The 21,493-nt window shown below is 49.2% G+C and overlaps 1 protein-coding gene across 1 annotated transcript; it reads left to right on the top strand.

Annotated features, from left to right (window-relative positions):
- The first annotated feature begins 7,872 nt into the window (after positions 1–7,872).
- RP1L1 (RP1 like 1) lies at positions 7,873–21,177 on the top strand. The gene is made up of 3 exons (XM_028114282.2): positions 7,873–8,484; positions 14,280–14,421; positions 16,001–21,177. The coding sequence occupies exons 1-3, from the start codon at positions 7,876–7,878 to the stop codon at positions 21,175–21,177; spliced, it is 5,928 nt and encodes a 1,975-aa protein (XP_027970083.1). The 5' UTR covers positions 7,873–7,875.
- Positions 21,178–21,493: the final 316 nt, after the last annotated feature.

Genomic DNA, 21,493 nt, shown 5'->3' with positions numbered 1-21,493 from the left:
TTTAAGAACTAATGACTCCAATATTTTTAAGAACTAATAACTCCAATATTTCTTGAATCTGCAAGATTCAAGGGTAATCATTTATAGCATAGCATTATGTGTTCTCTTTTCCTATGAACTCCTAGTGTAACCTCAGTGGCCCTTTAGTCTGGCACCTTCTTTTTATGATTAAAGTAATTGATGCTCAGAGAAGTCAAGTAGCTTGCTCAGAGACATCAGCTAGTTCCTGGAAGAGCCAAGGTGGGTGGGATCATGAGCCTGGGTCCCCCTGGAAGCAGCAGGGACAGTCTTGTGCCCAAAGGTGAGGACCCAGGTGCAGGTGTTCTGTTTCTTTTCCTGGATTATAAATTCTGTTAGACATAAACCCATGTCTTCATGCTGTGCCTCATTGTGTGTCTAACCAAATTCCCAGCATGTAGCAGATCTCAATGTTTGCTGCCAAATCCCTTCACAAGTACTACTCTTATTACATCTGCTTTCCCTCTCACTCTGTTGATTCTCTCTTCCTGAATCCACTGCTCAGAACCTTGAGCACAGAGAGTGCCTGGTCTGCTGTGTGGAGTCCGCATGCTGTTTCCCTCACCCTTCACCACCTCAGATCTGGGAAGTCTCCACCCACCAAATCACCTTTCTCCTCACCACCTCCTTTGAAACTTTTCTGTTATCTTATTTTACATTTTTTATTGTGGTAAAATATATATAACATAAAATTTACCATTTTAACCATTTTTAAGTGTACAGTTCAGTGACATTAAGTACATTCACATTGCTGTGCCATCATCACCACCATCCATCTCAACCCACTTTATCTTCCGATACTGAAACTCTGTCCCTAGTGAACACTAATTCTCCATTCCCTCTCCTCTGAGTCCCTGGCAGCCACCGTTCTAATTTCTGTCTCTATAAATTTGACTGTTCTGGGTACCTCGTAATAAGTGGAATCATAAAGGATTTTTTTCCCTTTGTATCTGGCTTATTTTGCTTAGCATAATGTCTTCCCTTCCTTTTTAAGGCTGAATAATAGTCATTAGTATGTCTGTATCACATTTTGTTTATTTGTTCATCTGTCGATAGATACTTGGTTTGCTTCTGCCTTTTGGCTATTGTGAAAAATGTTGCTATGAACATGGGTGTATAGATATCTGTTTGAGTTCTTGCTTTCAATTCTTTTGGGTATAGACCCAGAAGTGAAATGTCTGGACCATGTGGTAGGTAGTTCTGTATCTGATTTTTTGAGGAACAACCATACTGTTCTCCATAGCAGCTGCGCCATTTTACATTCTGACCAGCAAAATCTCCATATCCTTGTCAACACTTGTTTTCTGGATTTGTTTGTTTGTTTTTGATAATAGCTATCCCAATGGGTGTGAAGTGGTATGGCATTGTGGTCCCCTCCTTTTTTTTTTTTTTAAAGAGAGAGTTGGGGGTGGGGTGAAGCAGAGGGAGAGAGGGAATCTGAAGCAGACTCCTTGCTAAGTGTGGAGCCCAATGCAGGGCTTGATCTCATGACCCTCAGATCATGACCTGAGCCGAAATCAAGAGTAGCATGCTTAACTGATGAGCCAACCCAGCCACCCTGGTCCCTCCTTTTTTTATGAGTCACATTTGCCCATCTGATCATCATGGTATGACTGTCAGGTTGTAGTGCACTGACTCCCTGATGTGGTTATCACTCCAAATCAATAGAATTGAACTCAAATAAGCACTGTGGCTTTGTCATAGCTATGTGTACAACCCATGCTTGGCTCTTTGTCACACTGTATTTCACTGACTTTAATACACACAGGTCCCCCCCTCACCCCCATGTTTTACTATCTCTGCAATCAAGATGTATCTTGCAATTCATAGCATGCCTTTGTCTGCCACCATGTCTTTCTTTCTTTCTTCTTGGCTCATAAGACAATGGTGCTCCTTGCAAATTACAGTCATTGAAATGAGGTGTTGAAATGGTTCTAGTCCCCATACACCCTGTATGGACCCTGTATGGACTGGAGGAACCTATGAAGGGCTTAGCTGCCTGGAATGACAGCAGTTCTTATTCTCTCTAGAGGCTACGTGCTGTAAGCATTTTTCTCTGGGGACATGCACTGTTGACATCATCGTTGCTTCTTTGAGCTATTGATGTGTAATATCAATCAACCCTTCAAGCCTTCAGCCACGATGCTCTCCCCACTTCCTGCTCACTCCCTCTTAAGTCTAACTTTGGTGTCCTTGCCACTTGTAGTTTTTCTCCTGCAAAGCCCAGGCTCCATCCTGCCTGCAGACTTCACCCTATTTATTCTCTTCCTGAATCCATCACTCTTGCTGCCTGCTCCTGCCTCCAGCTCCTCACCCTGGCCTAGCCTGCTTCCAGGACTGCCGACAACACTGTTTCCTCCCCTGCAGGCCCACCCTGCCAATTCCTCTACCAGGGCTATCACCTTTTTGAGCATTTCCTGTGACTTCTATTTTTTTCTCCTTTTGCTCCTTAATCTGTTTTTCCCTACTTCCCTCCCCCTCCCACACACAGCTGGAATACCTCCTCTGCTTTCTTGCCCTGCTTCCTCCTGAAATCCCCTGGCACCCCTCCCCCATCCTTTGCTGCCCTAAACCAATCCCATAATAGCTCTGACTGGTGCTGTGGGCCCTGAAGTTTGCTGGGACCCATTCAGCACCAGTGGTTCACCACCCCCATTCTCTGTGCTCACCAAGACTATCCACCAGAGCTTGGCAGCCGGCCCTGAGCTCCTGCAGCACACTGGTCACCTGGGAATGCTGACATCAGAGACCCCTCCAATCCACTGAGGCCCTGCCCCTAGTGCAAGTGGGGTGGAGAGTCCAAGAGGAGGTCTCCTTTAGAGCTCAGTGGTGGGGCTTGGCTGCCAGAAGCCCTCTGTTGTTGGAGTGTCTCTCACAACCACCCTACAACCACCATTATTCCCCCACTTGACCCCAAGCTGGAACTTGAATGTGGAGAGCTGGAAAGTAGACCTTATTTGCTGTCCTCCAGCTCTGCACCCTTCTTCTCTTTGCCCTTTTCCCTCAACTATTCCTTGCAATCAGAAGGGTCAGGCACCTCCTTTCCTTTATATCCTTTTTTATGAAAGCATTTAACCCCATTTACGGAAGAAAGAATGTCTTCTCTCTACCATGAGGGAGGTTCATGTGGTAAGGAGATGCTAAATGGACCTGGGCAACCCTCTCTCTGGGCTGGGCCTGGAGTCCTACCTTGATTGTCTGTTAAAGAAGTCAATTCTTCTACTGCTCCTGCTTAGGGAGAGAAACCTCCTGATTTTACAGGGAGGAAAGCAGTGAGGGAAAAACTGACATATGCAACTGTATGTATATGCTGATTATTAATCCTTTGTCCCACATCTGAGGGTCTGTTTTACATTCTCTCCCTTCCCACCCTTACTGTCATGTGGGAATGGGGCCGCTGTCCCACCCTGGGAGCCGAGTGGGAGAATCTGGCAAGGGCTTGAGGGCCGCCCTCCCCACCCAAGGGGCCTTCCTAACTCAGAAACCCAGCTTTGAAATCCAGGAAAAGCAGAACACTCATTGGTCCTTCTCCTGGGTGGGTCCAAGTCCCTTTCTATTTCAAATAATAGAAACCTCAACCCAAATCTATTAAACTAAGGAGAGAATTGTTGGCTCACATCACTGAAGAGTCTGGTTTTCCAGTTTGGGTAGTGGTTTTAGGCCTTGCTGAGTCGAGGGGCTCAACCAGCTCCACAAGGCAACCCGTGGCAGTGCTGGCTTATCTCGGCCTCCACTGGAGTAAGGCCACCCAATCCTGGGAAACCACACGGGCCCCACACTGAAGGGGACTACCTGTCTGGTTAGCTAGTGTCAGGGGTGGCAGGAGAAGTTTGGGTCCCCACATGTGAGGGGGTGTTTCAGTGTTAAAATTAGGGCAGTCCCAAGCAAGTTGGAACGGTTGGTCACCTTGGCCTGCAATGACATCTGTTTCTTGTTTCCCCACTATTTTACCAGACTCTGTCACTGTCCTCCTTTACTGCACTTACCTGTTCTTGGATCTAATGTAAGAACCCTGAGTTTGCTTTTGCCAATGTTGGCCCCTCAGACTTCAGTGGAGAAGGGCTTTTGGTTCTGTTGTTGAGGTTCCTGTTGCCAGAGCTGTGTCTGGGCTGCTTCATCCTCATGGTGGTATTCCCCAGCCCCCTTAATAAAGCCGTGTCCGATGAACTCACATGCAGTGCATCTGCTCCCGCAGAGAGGATAGCCCTTCCCACCACTCCCTCACCCCTTCCTCCAAACTGCTCCTCCCTCTGCTCCCTTGCCCGGTGAGTAGACAGCACCACCTCCCACCCAGGTCCCTGAGCCTGAAACCCCCATAGCCATGCAAGGCTCCCTACAGCCCATCTGTTGGTCACCAGTCCCGCTGGTGCCTTCTCAGCCTCTACGGGCTCAGTCCCTTTGCTTCACACAGTAATTGCCCTCATTCACCAATTACTTTCCTGCCCTCCCATGCCCTGTCCTCCCTACTGCTGCCAGAGGGGTGGGTCTTTTCTAAGATATTAGGATGACACCCTCGAAGGCTCTTGCTGAATGTCCAAGCTTTCTCCCTCCACTGCAGCTTTGCACGTACTCCCCCACCCCAAATGCCGTGAGCAGAGCACCAATGACAAATGTCTGTTACCCTATGGCCCTTCTTTGCCCTGATGCTACAGCAACATTGCTAGCAGATCATATCACACAGGAAGCCTGGGCACCTTTCCTCCCATCCTTCCAACTGCCCACCCCAGTGGGTCAGAGCTGGCACCAAGGGCATATCTATTTTGCATGCTGGTCCTAACTTCTTCCTTCTTTGGCTAACTCTTAAATTGTCCTGTAGGTCTCAGCTCAGGAGGCTCCATGTCACCTCTGCCAGGATGTCTTCCCTGATTTGCTGTTCCTCTTAATCTGCTTTCATTTTCACCCTGTGTATAATATATCTATAGTTATATATCTCAGAACATTTCTTTTGCAAAATTTTAATAATGTACTTGCTTGTCACACTAAAATGTGACCTTTTTGAAGGTGCGTGAAATGTCTCAGTAATCTTCATATTTCCAGGACCCAGCACAGAGCCTGGAATACAATAGATGCTCTGAAATCTTGATTGGGTACACAAATGAGTGAATGACTGGGTGACTGAACGAATGAATAACCTGGTCTGGCCAGGTTGTTTTGAAGGTGAATGAATCAAAAGTTTATTAAGCCTCTTTGAAAAAGAAAATCAATTTGCTTCTCCCTTCCCCGTTGCTGCAAGAGAAGGTCATACTTCTCAGCCACTTGCCAAGAGATGAAGCTGAACCTGTTTGTTTCAAATCAGTGAGGCTGGAGAGCAAGCAGTTGCCTCACCTTCCCGAGAGGAGAAGTGTGAGTCATATGCGTCCTCACGTTTCACATTGCACAAATCTAGGCCACCCTGGGTCCTTCAGCTTGTCCTCCTGGGTCCTAATTTTTTTTCTAACATGTGTGTGTATGCATGCACGCACACGTGTGTGCATGTGTGTGCACCCCTGCATGTGCATGTGTGTCTGTGTGTGTATTTATGCATATGTGCAAGCCACCTAGTTATATGCAGAATCTCGTCAGTTATTTGAGTGCACCTAAGTGCATTCAGCAGGTGATGATCAATAATTTCCCTCAACTTCTCTCTGGGCCATGTGCTTGGTCTCATGCTGGGAAGGAGTCTTTATGGTGAACTGTGGCTGATACTAGCTTCATCTTTGGTACTTTGGATCCATTTCTCTTTTTATTCTCTTTTTAGTTCAAAAACCCAGTTGGAGGTTGAGAATTCTAATTCAAAAAGACGTTATTTTCTAGAAGAATGCCAGAAGAAAGGGGCAGCCTCTTGAGTGTATGTTCCAATGTTACACTTTTGCCTGGGTCCTCGGGGAGCTACAGAATGGTCTTTGCCTTTGATTTAGGCCAGGTTTCTGCTTTCCCCATGAAAGCTTCCATTCTCACTGCAGAGTTGCTGTCCTGGAGGTCTCTAGAGAGGCTCTCTTTGCCCAGAAAGCCCTTGGAGGTAACAGAATGCATAGGGGACATGGCAATGCTGGGAGACACAGTGATACTGGGGGACATGGTGACATTAGAGCACACAGTGACAATAGAGAACACTGACATTGGGGACATGGTGACACTGGGAGACATAGTCACATTTCTTTCTCTTCTCAGTCCCTCAGTAAGGGCCAAGAAGGATGTGCCCTTATCATAAGTGAAAATGGAAATCAAGTGGGAAGAAAAGTTAAGTCCTGCAGGAGGACATGCCTGGGTAACAGCATCTGGCCGCTGCAGGGATGTTAGTGGGAGAGCTAAGAAAGCAGCTTAAAGGGATTAGTTGGGAGGGAGGAATTTGAAGAAGCTAATTATAAAGTTTGTACCAGAGATGAGAGAGGATTATAAGACCTCTTTGTGCACCACCATTTTGAAAATGAAAGAAGAGTTCTGAGATGAATGTGGCTAGGTAGAGAGCAAAGGTAAGGAAAGGAGATTTGGGCACCACTGAGCCACAAGTGGGATTCGTGGCTACAGCAAGAAAGACCACATTTACTTGCAGTGTGCACATTTATGAGGGTCCTGCTGTGGTCTGAACCATGTGAAAGTGGGGACAACTCCTTACCTAATCATAATTCATCAAATGTCAGCTTACTGACAGGATTGAGCACTGTTACGAGGATCTGTGAAATATGGGCATTAGTAATAAGTGTGTATTTCCTGGATCCTTGATCTATGCCAAACATGGGGCTCAGAGCCCCGGGGAGTACAAGTTTGCCTCACAGGCTTGGGGTACTTGGCCAAGAAGGATACAGGCCTGGGATATAGGAAATGCCAGTCGAGTTGTACTGAAAATGGGGGTTGCCCCAGACTAGGGGGTTGGGGCAGGCTCCACAGGGGAGAGAATCCAAGGCAGGTTGCAGAAGGATGGGGGTTGCCATGCAGGGAGAGCCTCGGAACCAGGAGGCTGGGTGGGAGTGGAGAACTCCTGTGAGAAAGAAGCAAGAGCTGAGGCTCTAAGGGGGAAGTCAGAAGGAAGCCTGAAGGACCCTTGAATTGTAGGGTAACAAGCCTGAGCTTCTTCTGCAGACACTGGGGAACAATTTGAAGGGTTTGGAGCATAGGAAATGCCAGGTAAAAACTGGGTTTCAGGACAACTTGGCCAGAACAGAGCATGGCAATGACAAGGAGAGCCTGTGGGAGGCTTTTCCAAGGTCCCAGGCAAGACAATGGGGCTTTCCTGAGGTGGGAATAGAAATGAACAGGTGGACGAAAGAGCTCGACCCTATCAAAGCTGGGCTAAGCCCCTAGTCTCCCATGATGATGGCAGTGGGCTGGGGTACTCTCCCATAGGGTCCATCATGCATCTTCCAAAGACTTCGGAGGGATGGGAGGAGGGGCACATTCTTTTTACGTTAAAGCAAACATTACCAGATAATAAAGAGAAGACATGGTGGGTTACAAGTCTCCTTGTCTATACTCCTGTCCCAAGGGATTCTGCTCACCTGGCACCAGAAGACATGAATCCAGAGAGCTGGGAATTCCCCTGGGTTACACATTAGACCTTGCACTATGCAGAATGAATATGGCTGCATGTTACAGGTGGGATCCACCAAGACACAGATTATGTCATTAACTTCCTGGGTCACACAGGTAGTAAGTGTGGAGTCAGGATTTGAATTCATATCTGTCTGGTGCCAGACCTTTGGCCTTCCTTCTATTCCATCAAAATGGATTAACCAGCTTCTACATAACTGAGTGGTACAAATTTGGGATGATCTGGAAGCACCTCTGTAACAAAGGGGAGAGAGGAAATGCAAACTCCTGTGGGTTGTCTCTGACTCTCCTCTTCCTCTGATCCATTCCAGCTGCCTGGGCCTCTCCACCATGAACAGCACCTTGAGGGATGCCCAGGCCCTGAGCCACCGTGAGTGCCTCCTGCCTTCCGTGGTCCGGAACCCCTCTGTCACCCAGGTCACGCCAGCCAAGAAGATAACCTTCCTCAAGCGAGGGGATCCCCGGTTTGCTGGGGTTCGCTTGGCTGTTGACCAGCGCGTGTTCAAGAGCTTTGGTGCTCTGATGGACGAGCTATCTCAGCGTGTGCCTCTCTCCTTTGGGGTGCGCTCTGTCACCACGCCCCGGGGTCTTCATGGCCTCAGTACCCTGGAACAGCTGGAAGATGGTGGCTGCTACCTCTGCTCTGATAAGAAGCCCCCCAAAACACCCAGTAGGCCAGGCTGGCCACAAGGGAGAAGCCCATCTGCTCAGCAGTCAAGGGATTTTGAAAGCCAGTGTGAGGCACCAGGAACATCCTCTTCCTGCAAGGGTCCTAAGGCCCCAAGGAGGATAATGCTGGTTAAGAATGGAGACCCTAGATTCCAGCAGACAGTGGTTCTCAGCCATAGAAATACAAGGAACCTGACGGCCTTTCTCAGCAAAGCCTCGGATCTTTTGCACTTTCCTGTGAAGCAGGTGTACACGACAAGTGGGAAAAAGGTAGGCTGTTGGGGTATGCTATTTCTTTAAAAAGCTCTCTGGACCTCAGATCAAAATACTTAGATGGAATGGGGAGGTTATTCTTTACAAAGAGGCACTGATTGTCCTGCTACTAATTAAAGGTGAATTAAAGGAGTGGAGACATGGAGTCAGTTAAATAAGCAATTATTATTCGTATTTTGGTTACCATTTATTGAGTGCTTAGTGAGTACCAGACACTGTGCCTTGCACACTTTTATTATTTTCTTATCCAATCCTTCTATTATCCAATACCATCTATTTCAGGGAGAGTTCAGTGCAGAAAACAAAAACTCCTCAAAGTACCTTGAGCAGAAAGTAATCTAATGCAGGACATTAGGGGACTCCCAAATCTTTGGACAGCTGGAGGCGTGAGTTCTAAGCTGGGTCTACAGGAATAGCTCCCAGCATTCTGCAGGGGAAGCTACTACCCTGCTTGAAGCTACTGTGATTACTGTGTTCAAGAATACTTCTCTATAGTGGCATCCAAGCTTATAAAGCTGGGATCAGGAAACTGCCACAGTTGCATCTTGACCCTCTTGACATGCAGGAGCACTGGGGTGCTGGGTCTAGCCTGCTGCCTGGGCTGCTATGGCCTCCTGGTACCCACACATTTGCTTCGCAGCAACAACAACCAGAAGCAAGAAGAGACGGTGTCTGCCTCACTTGCTTTTCCAGACTTGATCAAGTGCATCTAATTGATGGAGAACCCAATCTGCATATCGCCTGAACTGTGAAGAAGGCTAGTGAATAATTTTTGCCTTTCCAGCTCCTTCAGAACATGAATGTACACTGTAGGTGCACAGGATGGAAGATGGAGGTGACTTGGTCTAATCAACAGTTTCCCCATAATCTAATCCTATCACTACTTAACACCTGTGTACACTATTCTACCAGTACTTAAATTTACAAGCAGCAGCTACAGCAGCATGTCCCCACCTAAGTATGTAGCTGTCTTTCCTACAATCAAAACATATTCACCTTCCCCCCAGAGTCACATCAGCACTGTACCATCCATCCTCTGGGCACAAGCCCACATTTGTAGCCTCTGTCTTAAGACTTAACTATCAAGTCACCAAAATACCTTATAAAAAGTGCTAGAGGGAGGCAAGGGCAAAACATAGAAAATTGATTCATGCCTAGCAGAGTTGTGAAGAAAACTAGGTTATCTACTGCAAGGCCATTGATGGTATTAAGTTCCCTCTGCCCTCTGCCAGTACCTCAGCTAAATGTGGGTTATGGATATGGTAGAGTGGCTGGACCAATTCCACCATCTAAATTATGGTACATTTACTACATGCTGCACGTGCTACATCATTCCTGTGGACTCAGCCCTTGGAGGTGCTTCCTGAGCTGTTGTAGTCTTGTGTTAATTTTTAACCTGAATATGGCAGCCACAGAAAGCACTCAAGGGATTCCCTGGGCTATAGATGACTTTCCCCCGATCCTATTTGCATAAAAGCAACCCTATTCCCCCCAACCAAGTTTGAATAGGATCCAAACTCTCATTCTGAGAGACCCATTACAGAATCAATCACCCCATTCAACACAGAACCCCCCTTGTTGCCTGTTGGTTCATTGTTGCAAGGATTCCCATATGGCCAAGTGACTGTCTCAACTTTCAACTTCACTGACTCACTGTTCAGTCTCCTGGTGGGAACATTTTCCCTTGGACCCAGAGACCTCCAAACTAGCAGAGCCTGAAGTTTTTGGGATGGAAAGCAAAATGTTTGTAGCTAGGTCATAGGTATAATAGTGAAAGGAGCTGCTCATATTCCCACCCTTTAATTCCCAGGTATCTGTTGTCTGTGGAGAAACAGCACTATATTGTATAGTGGTTGCCAGACCAGAGCACATATCACATCCTGCAAGATAATGCCTCAACGCTATAAAGTGATTACTTTCAGTTGGTGCCCATTGAATGCACCACCGTTCTATAAATTATAGGTACTTTTGGGTGATGTGGTATATGGCTACACAGTGAATTCCATGGGTGTTAGTGCATTGTCTCACTTCTTTTGCTATAAAATCAGTTCTTTGGATAGAAGTAATTCTCATGGATTATGGCAACGATGAATGGGGTATTCAGCAAGTGCATGGAAGGATGTGGGCAAGGAAGGAAATATATATTCAAAATTAGTGCCTATTCCAGTGAATCCACATTTCTGACTCTCCCCATGATGGAGGGGTTCAATGTCATTAGCTTCCCATGAGATGGCTTGCTGAGTACCTCAAGATATGCTGCAAATCACAAGTGTTTTGGCACAAGTTTAGCATGGATCTCTGCTCTTGGAAGATTGGACCCTTAGCAGACATGACAGTCAGATCCACATGAATAAGGTAGTTTACATTCTTAGTTCATATTTACTTTGTCACTCTGTTCATAATCAAGTTGAGCACACCTTGGGGTGGTTGGAGGAAAAGAATGACTAACATCCATTGAACAGGTCATTTGTCCACATGATTATCACCTTCTGGAGAGCATTCAATGGGACACAAATGTTCTCATTCTCTAGGCACATTCTGGGAGACCCATTTACAGATTCTTCTCTAGAGTTCCTTGTCACCAGCCCTCCAGTCTTGTTCCTTCCAAGGCCTTGATTGTCAGATTGAACTGCTAACTCCTGCCTATGAATTGCCATAGAACCTCCTGCCATTGCTCCTTCCGTGAAAACTAGCCAATCAAATAACTTGTCCCCTGTACTTTCCTTCCCCACTGCCCTTTGTGGCCCCCAAGTGGGTCTGTAATGGTGCAGCAGTCAACTTTTGACTTGTGTCAGCATATCCTGTGAAACCATCTGAAACCCAGAATCAGATATTTTCTTCTTCAGTTAACTGGTCATAGGGAACTCCCCCAGGAAGTTTTAGGTGTGTGGGAAGGAAAGACGGCAATGCAGCAGAAGCAGGTGAACTGGGAGTGTGGCTCATGCAATTTACTTATGCCTTCCGTTCAAATGCCTGAACCTGATCTAGTACATGTCACCACCTCCTGATGATGGGGTCCTGCTTTGACACACTTGCTTTACGGCTAGACAGATGACACAGCAATCACTTCAGTTTTATTTCAACAACTAGAAGAATCAGTTTCTGCATCTGATGTTTGACTACAAGAGAAAAGAGATTCTTTTATAGTAGTAGTAGAAGCACCTAGGTCCTCTGGCCATCCCTAAACTGAGAGTTTAGACCTTGAGCTTGCCATTTTCTTTAAGTCAGAGAAGCCAGCCTACTCCATAGTCCTTGCAGCTCTCATTCTCATTAGAAGGGTCTGTCATGACAGCCAGTGATTTTCCCCCAAAGTCCTGTTCTCAGTTAAGCACTGCATTCTACTATCAGAGGTGATCATTCAAGAACCTGTTTTATCACTTTGTGCCTTAGGCCACCAGTGTCGCATTGTAACCAGATTATCACTGCCTTTAAACCCAATCAGGTCAGATAACTAATCCAAGACTCCTCTCCTTGAGGGTCTATTGCCTGCAACAACCTCTGATACTGTACATTGAATCAGTCATGATTCAGTATAGGAAACAGAAACCTCTGTGCGTATCTTAAGCGTGAAGAAATTATACACACAGAGTTTTGTGCTTAAAGATTGGAAAGCTGGAGGAGCATAAGCTTGGTTTCTGGAAATAATTCCCAGAATATCACAGAATTGACCTATCTGAATAGATACCTCTAACACAATCATTCAAGTGGGTTGTTGGGGTGATGTCCCTGGAATAATTGAGTTCAGTATTAGCCCACCATTGCTGTGGTCTGGAATCAGGCAGGTCATGTGCCACTGCTGTCTGTTGATATCCAGAAAGCTGGTGACTGGGTACTGGAAAAATGAGTGTGGCTTTTGCCATTTCAGCCGCACATGCCTCTTTATGCCTTTGACTTTTTTCTTGTGGCAACAGTCAAAAGCAAAAGAAAGATGGGTTTTACTTCACTGTCATTTCTCCTACCTTGTGCAAGTGCATCTAATTATTAGAAATGATTTCATGGTTAGAAGTCTAGCTGCAAGGGAGTCCAGAAAATGTATATAGAGCTTTGTACACTCCGCCATACTGGAAATTACACCAGAAAGAAAGTAAAACAGAGGTTGACTAATCTAGGACATGACATCTACCACACAAACTCACAAGGCAATTCATGTTATTATTTCCTTTGTATAGGTAAGAAAATTGAGGCACAGAGGTTAAGTAATTGGCTCATAGCTGCATGGCTGGCAAATGATAGAATCAACATTAATAATGTCAGAGTCATAATGTAAAAAAACTCCTAAATTATGGCACATTTGTTATGTACCAGCATGTGCTTAATGCAGAGGATACAGAAAATAAGGCTAGGTCCCTACCTTCAATCAGCTACAGTTTAGTGGGTATGGCGAAATGGAGAGAGCAGGTACAAAAATAAGTTAATTGGAGAAAAAATATTAGCATATTTTCTTATAGACTTAATGCAGAACTATTAGAGTTTCTGTAAATAAAATGGTCTCATTGCTCCCCAGGGCATGCTGTGGCATGATTATCAGTTGTCAGGTCCTCAACTGGGTGAACACTCTCAATATACTCTCAATAACTCTCTTTTTTTGTGTGTGGATCCTAAACCTTGACCTCTTTCTAGAATGGGAGCATCATATAACCCTGAGTTCTCTTTTTTCCTCCTTGGAAAAGTCTGATTTCCTAGAAATATGACTATTATAAATTGATAGACTTGGGTCATGTAGTCCATTTGGCTTCTACTGCTGTCTAAGGGATATGAATACATTGATATGTGTCCATAAATTGATAGACTTGGGTCATGTTTGCATTTTTGTGATGCACTAGAGCTCCAAATCAACAAAGAAGTGTGCTTAGTAGTTTGAAAAAAACTTCTAATCAACTAGGTTGAAAGATCTGGTGTACAGCTAATTTAATGTCATTTGTGGGGAGAGGATGCAAGAGTTCTCTTTTTCTCATTTCCTTGCTAATGAACATACCCTTCTAATTTGAGAAAATAAAGAAGAACAGATTCAGCCCTTTGAAGATGAAACTAAATCCCCCAACACTGCCAGTTACTATATAATGTCATAAATAGCGCAAAGTCTCACAATGTGCTGTAGGGACCTCAGGGCCATGTGAGATTTTTCTAAAAGCAGGGACCTGTTTCCTGGAATGCAATGTTGCCTGCTCAGCATCCAGCCTAGGATGTCCTAGGGTGGGTGGGAAAGGATGGCATAAGCCTCTGGGCAGGAGCCTAGAGAATCACTGGGGGAGCCTGTAGAGAGAGCAGCCTTGCCCTTCTCTGTTCCAGAAGGGCTGAAAGCAGAGGTGATGGGCTCGAGATTATACTGGAAAACAAAGATTGGACCCAGGAGAGAACTCTTTGTGGGAAATGAGTGAGATAGTGAATCAGATCTCCATGGGGAAGCTGGAGGCCTTTCTGTTCTGGTTGCTTTAAAAAAAATTCATATTCTGGAAGGTGCAAGGGTGAGCAGGGAGGCAGGCCAAAGACTTCTTGAAGTGTTTTCCACCTGAGGCATCCAGAAGAACCCCTAAACCACAGGCCTTAAACTGGGTGGGGGGAGGGGTATAGGTAGAGAGGAAGGTGTCATTTGTGGGAATAGGTGATAGGACCTCAGCCCCCAGCTAGTTATGGAGGTATTATGGCAAGTGGATAGGACAGAATTCTGGGGTGAGATGTGCAAACTTCAGGAAAGGGCCAGAGTGACGGGATTCTTCCTCTACCTATGTCTCCCTGGGTAGAAGAGGGGCTCTGCAAACCGGGCCTCCTAACTCAACACTCTCCTTCTTCAGGTGGACTCTCTGAAGGGTCTGCTCCACAGTCCTTCAGTGCTAGTATGTGCTGGCTACGAGTCTTTCAAACCTCTGGCAATGGAAGATTCTAGAAGATACGGAACTGAAACTTTATCTGGGCAGACTCCAAGAAACAAAACCGGTGAGTTAGTTTTGGAGTTTCCCCAATTTTATTTGCCCTGGATAGTGGTTCAGTAGGACTAAGCAGATATCCTTTCTAGATAATTTAAAAAACCTGCCTTTTGGCCCCAATTTTTGGGTATCCCACATTTTTTGGGTCACCCTTGCCTCTTCCGCTTTCTTACTGCCATCAACCTTAATTGGGTTGAAATTTGCTTGGTGTGTGAGAGAGGAGAGTCTGGTATTTAAAGCAAATAAGGATTAGGAGATCTTGAACTCTAAATTTCTAGGATCTAAAATAAGCTTTATTAAGGATCATGGTGGGCATGACATTATGGAGGCAATGGACCATGGGTATATGGCATTTGCATCTTTCAAGAGTCATGACTGCCTTAGATAACAGTAGAAGCCAAATGGACTAAAACTAACAATAACCATTGATCCTCCATCTATTCATCAGTCTATACATCTAACTGTATGTATATCCCTCCAAAAAGCCTACCGTGTGCCGGAGTGCAGGTGTTGTTATTTAAAAACACATTATTTTAAAGGCATAATTAACAACTGCAGGTTGAAATTTTCAGCAAAATTATTGGAATGGAAATGGGCAAATTTGGTAAATAAACAAAATAATATCCTTTGTGAAAAGCTACTAAGAAATGACAATAATGGTTTCGGTGATCAGTGCATGCCAGGTGCTAGAGGTACAAGGACCTATTAGCCACAGAGCCCCCTTCGGAGGAGCTCCTAGTCTCATTAGGTGCTTCTGGAAGAGCAGAGCTTGGCGAAACCTTCTGTCTAGACGGACTCAAGTAGGCAGATCCGTTCTTTTGCTGGCCATAGGCTCAGCCTCCACTAGCCTTTTCCTCTTGCCAATCAGGAAGAGGTGAAATGAGAAAGTACTAAGGGCTTCATTCCTACTTGGGACCACTTCTTTCTTCCTTCAGTGGCTCCCTTTTCTTCTCTTTTTCATGGCTAGGGTGCAGGCTTGACTCTCAAGACTTGCTATTGTGTGTCCAGGTCCTTCCTTGCAATCATTTATCAACCCCGAAGCTTGATGACTGTTAAGATGATAAATCACCACTAATAATTGCAAAGCATTTTACAGTTTACAATCAGGCACCTTTACAGCAGCTTATTGATTTTGTTTCCTGTGTTGGGCTTGAGCATGAGCCGGGCCCGGAGTTAGCTCTGGGCCCTGCTGCTCTGCCTGCCAACTCTGTTGTCTATTGAGAACATAGTTTGTGCTAGCAACTCTGCAGAAAGTTTTATATGCATTGCCCTGCATCGTCAAAACAAACCTACAATTATCATTATTTTACAACTCAGTAAAGAGTCTCTGCCAAAAACAACACAGCGAGGAAGTCGCAAAGTTGAGACTGAATTCAGACGTTAAGTTCATCTCACTAGGTTTTGCTGGTTCACAGATTGCAGACTGGATATTCATTCTAGAATGGTTTCTGACCTTATTTTGTGGTTTTGGGGGCGGCAGGGTGTTTAAATGATGAAAGGCTCATGACTAGCCTTTATTCTCTGACTCTGAAGCTCCCCCTAGTAGCTCACTGTCTTTCTTCTTTTCTCTTACTTTCATCGTGTGCCAGGAAGCTGGGGGCCAAAGGCCAAGCAGAGTGTGATCCACTCAAGGTCCAGGTCAGGCAGCCGGCCACGGCGGTTTTCCTTGCTCTCAGAGAGGTCTGGTCTCAGCGACCCCCCGATGTCCCTGCATCACGCTCAGATGGGCCCTGCTCCTGACAGACACCGTCAGGACATGCCTGCCCAGCTCGGCCCATTGGTGGCCAGTGACGATGTTGAGAAAAAGGTCCGCATGAACAAGGATGGCAGCCTGTCTGTAGAGATGAAAGTCCGCTTCCATCTCCTTGGTGAGGATGCACTCCTGTGGTCCAGGAGGGTGGGGAGGGCCAGTGCCTTCACAGCAGCCAGTGAGGAAGTCCCTGTCCTGGGGGAGGTGGACTCCCTCCACTGTGTGTGGGAAGACCACCCCGCGGGCTCCTCAGAGCCTGGGGCACAGGGACAGGGGCCCTGTGAGGCAGGATGTGAAGAAGCCCTTGGCCGAGGCCGGTGGCAGCCAGGGACCAGGTATGAGATCTGGATGAACCCCCTGTACTCCACCCAGGGAGAGGGGATGGCCTCTCAAAGGAGATCCAGGTTGACCCCACACTCCCATTCCAGGAGGCCCTATAGCCAAGGGTTCACCAGCAGGAAAAGAAGCAGCAAGGACAGTGTCAGCCCTGCTTCTAGTGACAGAGCCCCCAAAGACTCCGAGCCAAACTCCTCCTGCTGCTCCAGGTCTCCAGAGGGCAGTGTGGGCAGCTGCGACCTACATTCAGTCTCAGGGGCTGCCTCCCAGAGGGGAGCAGGGGGGGAAGCTGGTGGCCCATCCTGGACTAGTGAGGGCCCAGGTCCACAGGGAGCAGGGCAAGGCCGCAGGGAGCCCCATAGCTGCCTGAAGCCCCAGACCCGAGACACGGCAGGTGCTCTTTCTGACGCCTCAGGGAGTGCTGGGTCTCTCGAGGAGTCTAGTGAAAGGGGTGAGCAGCACCAGGGCTGTCTGAGCAAGACAAGGGCCGTGACTACTTCCTGGACAAAGGCCATTCAGGGGGAAGGCCCCAGTCTGCCCACGGTGAGTCCCTTGTCTTTGAGGAATGAGGACTCTCAGGCAGAGGACAGTGGACAGGGTACCAGGCACTCCCAGGCTAAGGGTAGGTCTGGGAGGAGACCGCCCCTGGCTCCCGGTCATTCTGGCTCTGGGGACACTGCAGGCCATTCTCCACCTTCTGCCTGCGCCTCAGTCCCAGGCAGCAGGAGAAAGCAAAGGGGCAGAGCCAGTGCTGTGTCCTCACCCAGCATTTCTGGTCTCAGCCGAGGGGCTCACATAGGCTGCCCCAGGCAACACCACACCCAAAGGCATACCCACTGCCCACCTGACTCACCGGTGCCCAGGCAAATTCCAGGACCTCCCAGCAGACTCAGGGCCTGCCCAAATGGCTCAGCACCACCCCTTTCTGCAAGCTCACCCAGGGCCAGGAACCGGGCCTCCCAGGACACAGGGCCACCCTCCTCTGCCTCTCTTCATTCCCAGTATGTACAGGGGGTCCACAGTGCTCTCATAACCCCTGTGAGCAATTCTGACTGTGCTTCCAATTTCTACTCCCCATACTGTCCCTCTGCTGAGACTGAAGGGCACCCTGAGTTCAGGGCATGCTCATCAGCTCCCACACCTTCCAACACATCAGACTTTTTGAGCAGCCAAGCTGATGGTCTGGACAAAAAGGCAGGGGGTGGCATTCCCAAGCCTTCCTGGCCTTTAGTTCTGCCAGTTGGACAGCCCGAGGGAGGGATGTCGGGAGCCCACAGAGGCTGCGACTGCTCACCGATCAGCACATCCCTGTTCCACAGGACCCCCAGTGATAAGACTCACACCCTGCAGACCTCCCAACCACTGGGAAGCCGGGGGCCCTTCTCTGAGGTCCCCTTGATATGCACCCGATACTGTCCCACCCCCCCAAGGACATGGCCTTTTGTCAAGAAATACCCTTCGTGTAGCAGCAACCCCAGTGCTGACTGGGGGCCAGGCGGGGGAGAGCTGGGGGAGGGAAAGCTTGAGGCATGGTTCCCCTGGCCCCCCGGCTCTCAGTCAGGGGCCACGGGGAAAGCAGTCAAAGCCTCAAGAAGAGGCAGCTCCAGCTGTGGCCCCAGGTCTGGGAGAATATTCCAGGGGAAGAAGGTTGCTGGTGGAAGGCTAAGTCTAGAGGGGCAAGAGAGAGATGGCGGAATGGCGCTGGGTGCTCTGCCCCGAGCCTCACCAGAAGCTGTGGTCCGTGAATGGCTAAGCAGCATCCCAGTGGAGCCCATACCCATGAAATGTGAGATGGTGAGTGAGAGCACAGTTGTGGCAGGGGATGACCCAGAAGGCCCCAAGGAGGATCCTGTTGACAAACGTTCCCCAGAATGTCTGGGGGAACCAACGCAGGTCAGACAACCGTCTCATGAAGGGGCCACCAGCGAGAGAGCAGAGCCAGACGGAGCCCTCCCAGTGACTGGTGATGCTCATCCCAAGTCAGAAGAGGGTCTTACTTGTAGCGGAGTTTCAGAAGACCCCAGGGAGGCTGAATCAGGCAAAGGCATGGCCATGGACTATTCTGCGGGCCCATGTGTGTTTCCGCACAACGTCTCTGCCTCCATACAGATCATGAAGGCACTGATGGGCTCCAAGCAGGGCAGGCCCAGCAGCCTGCCCGAAGTGTCCAGCACAGCGGGCAGGAGGCTCAGCCGCTCTGCCCAGGCCCTTATCACCTGTCTTGCTGGGCTCCACTTCTTTGATGAAGACCTTGGGTCTCCCATTGGCAAAGTGAGGTTCATAGACTCTCCTCGGTACCAGGAGCTCCTGAGCACCCTCCAGGCCCTGTGGCCGGGGTGCGGCCTCAGGCGTGGTGAGCCGGACTCGGGCCTCTGGGAGCTTGGCTGGTGCCAGGCTCTGCCAGGCCTCAGGTCTGACGTCATGACAGAGGACTTCACACCGACGTCCTCATCTGGTGTGGATGTCGGCAGTGGCTCCAGAGGCTCAGGGGAGGGCAGTGGACCCTGTGCCATGGAGTGCGCCCTGGTCTCTGAGAGGGTAGCACTGCCCTTAAAAATCCCCTCCCAGAGGCCTGATTCTAGAACCTCCAAGAACCGAGAGGATCCAGGAAACCAACAGCTGAGTGGTTCCATGGCCTCTTCAAATTCCCAAGCATGGGCTTGTGCCAGCAGAAAAGATGAGGCAGAGAGAAACAGTGGGGGGCAGGTTCTGGGCAGGAACCTGGACCAAGTAGTTGAAAACACAATGCAAGAAGAGGAGGTACCGCTAGAGAAAGGCGAAGAAGAAAAAGAAATCGCAGCCCTGCAAGGAGATGGTGTCCAGGGATTCCCAGAAGAGGGAAGAGTCAGGGGACAAGAACTGTCAGAGGCCAACTCTCAGGATGGGGAGGGTGCACAGGAAGATAAGAATGTGCAGGAAGAGGAAGCAGGAAGAGACCCTGCCTCCACTATACTTTGCCCTCCAGGGAAAAGAGAAAAACCCACAGAGCTCCCTAGGAGCCTCAGCGACAGGGATGCAAATGCCAGTGGCCCCCAAATGGAGCCTGGTTTGGAGAAGCTGCCCAAAGCCTCTGAGACACTCCATGCGCAAGCCCAGGCCAAGTGCATCCAGGGGCCTGGGGAGACGAGCTCTTCTCCGGCCCGCAGAGTGTCTCTGGACACTGACCCCCTCTGGGTGTCCAGGTTGCTGAGGAAGATGGAGAAGGCCTTCATGGCCCACCTTGGCAGCGCCACAGCGGAGCTCCGAGCCCGCTGGAGCCTGCAGAACAACAGCCTGCTGGACCAGATGGTGGCAGAGCTGCAGCAGGACCTGGGCCTGCGGCTCCGAGATAGCACCGAGAAAGAGCTCCGGGAGATCTGGAGCCAGGCAGCGGGGAGGTGGCCGGGGCCGGCCCGGGAAGGCCTCAGGTGGGAGATGTCCCTGCAGATGGAACAGCGCAGGCACCGTCTCCAGGGCCTGAGGTACCTCTCAGCCTTCTCCAGGCAGGCTGGAAGCCAGGGGCCCGGCCCCTTCCCTGCGGAAGAGGAGGATGCACCAACCCTCAGCAGAGCCCTGGGGACCTGGCTGGTTGGGGAGGCCGAGGGGGAGGAGTTTTGTCCCTGTGAGGCCTGCATGAGGAAGAAAGTGATCCCCACATCCCCGAAGGACACAACGGGGGCATCCAGGGCACCCATCCAAAAGGCCTTCGACCTGCAGCACATTCTGCAGAAGAAGAAAGGGGGGTGTGCTAGTGGGGAGGCCGCAGAGGCAGCCCCTGAGAAGAGAGGGATGGAGCCACTTCAGGAGGTCCCCTTGGGGACAGGGACTGTCCAGGGGTCCACTGGAGGCCTGGAGCTGGGGTTAGACCAGGACCCTGGGACAGAAGGGTGGGGTGAGGGTGAGAACAGCCAGATCCTTGGCAGAGACGGAGACCCCCAAGGGGGAGAGGAGGAGGCAACTGTTCAGAAGAGAGAAGGGAGCACAGGGGCCGGGCGAGGCAGTGTCCCAGAGGGAGCAGGTGGGAAAGAGCAGGGCTCTGGTGGGAAGGAAGAAAACACCGAGGAGGGCTCTGGGGCTGACACCGGTTTGCAAGGTGAGGCCTCTGGAGGAGGTGACCCAAGTCCAGGAGGACAGAATGATAGCATCAAAACTGCAGAGGCCCCGGAAGCTGAAGGAGAGGGGCAGCCAGAGTCGGGGGGAGGAAACCAAGGGGAGGAAGAAGGTAGCCCGCAGGTCGGCTGGGGACAGGGCCAGCTGGGTAAGACTTCTGGAAACAGAAGCCCAGATCAAGAGGGGAAGCCAGCACTGCCCCCCACCCCAGGTGGACACAGCCCCTGCCAGCGGTCAGGCTGGAAAGCAGGTCCCGCCTCCTCCAGCACCTCATCTCTGGGAAACTGCTCTCAGCTCTCTCAGAAAGGCTCTGTAGAAAAGCCTTTGAATGGAGACATGAGGAGCTTCGAAGAGGAGTCCAAGGGACTCCCTGGTCCAGAGAGAAAAGTCACAGGTATGTACCCAGAAAGTTCCACTTCTGAGCAAGAAGAGGCCCCCTTGGGGCCAAGGATTCCAGAGCAGGAGGCAGGCGAGGCCTCTGGCCTAGCAGCTGAGGAGGTAGTTAAAACTCATGCTTTCACAGAAAGGAGGTTTAAAAACCTCACCACGGACAAAACAGATGGCTTTGGCCAAGATGACTTAGATTTCTAGAGATCCAGCCGCAAGGCAGTCATGAGTCTGTTTTTAACCTTTTGTCTACACACCGGAGCGTGGCTCGGTCCCCTGGAGATATGCGAAGAGCTTGGAGAAAGATCAGGACTTGCCAAGGACACAGTCACACCACGCTGTCCCTGGGTTCTAAATTCTGGAGCTTCACAGGGCCCTGCTGGCCAATCCCATGTGCGGTGTGAAGGAGAATTACCTCAGATCTGCCCTGTTATCTGAGGTCAGCTGGACCCCGCGAGTTTCCTGCTGAGCGCAAAAGGATGGAATCGACTGGAAAAGTTCCAGGAGAGTTTTTGTTTGT

This window comes from Eumetopias jubatus, unplaced genomic scaffold, assembly GCF_037043125.1.
Source record: "Eumetopias jubatus isolate StellerSeaLion01/CBP00866 unplaced genomic scaffold, mEumJub1_p1.0 scaffold_2, whole genome shotgun sequence".
NCBI classification, from domain to species: Eukaryota; Metazoa; Chordata; class Mammalia; order Carnivora; family Otariidae; genus Eumetopias; species Eumetopias jubatus.
This window is presented reverse-complemented; position numbering and strand designations above follow the sequence as displayed.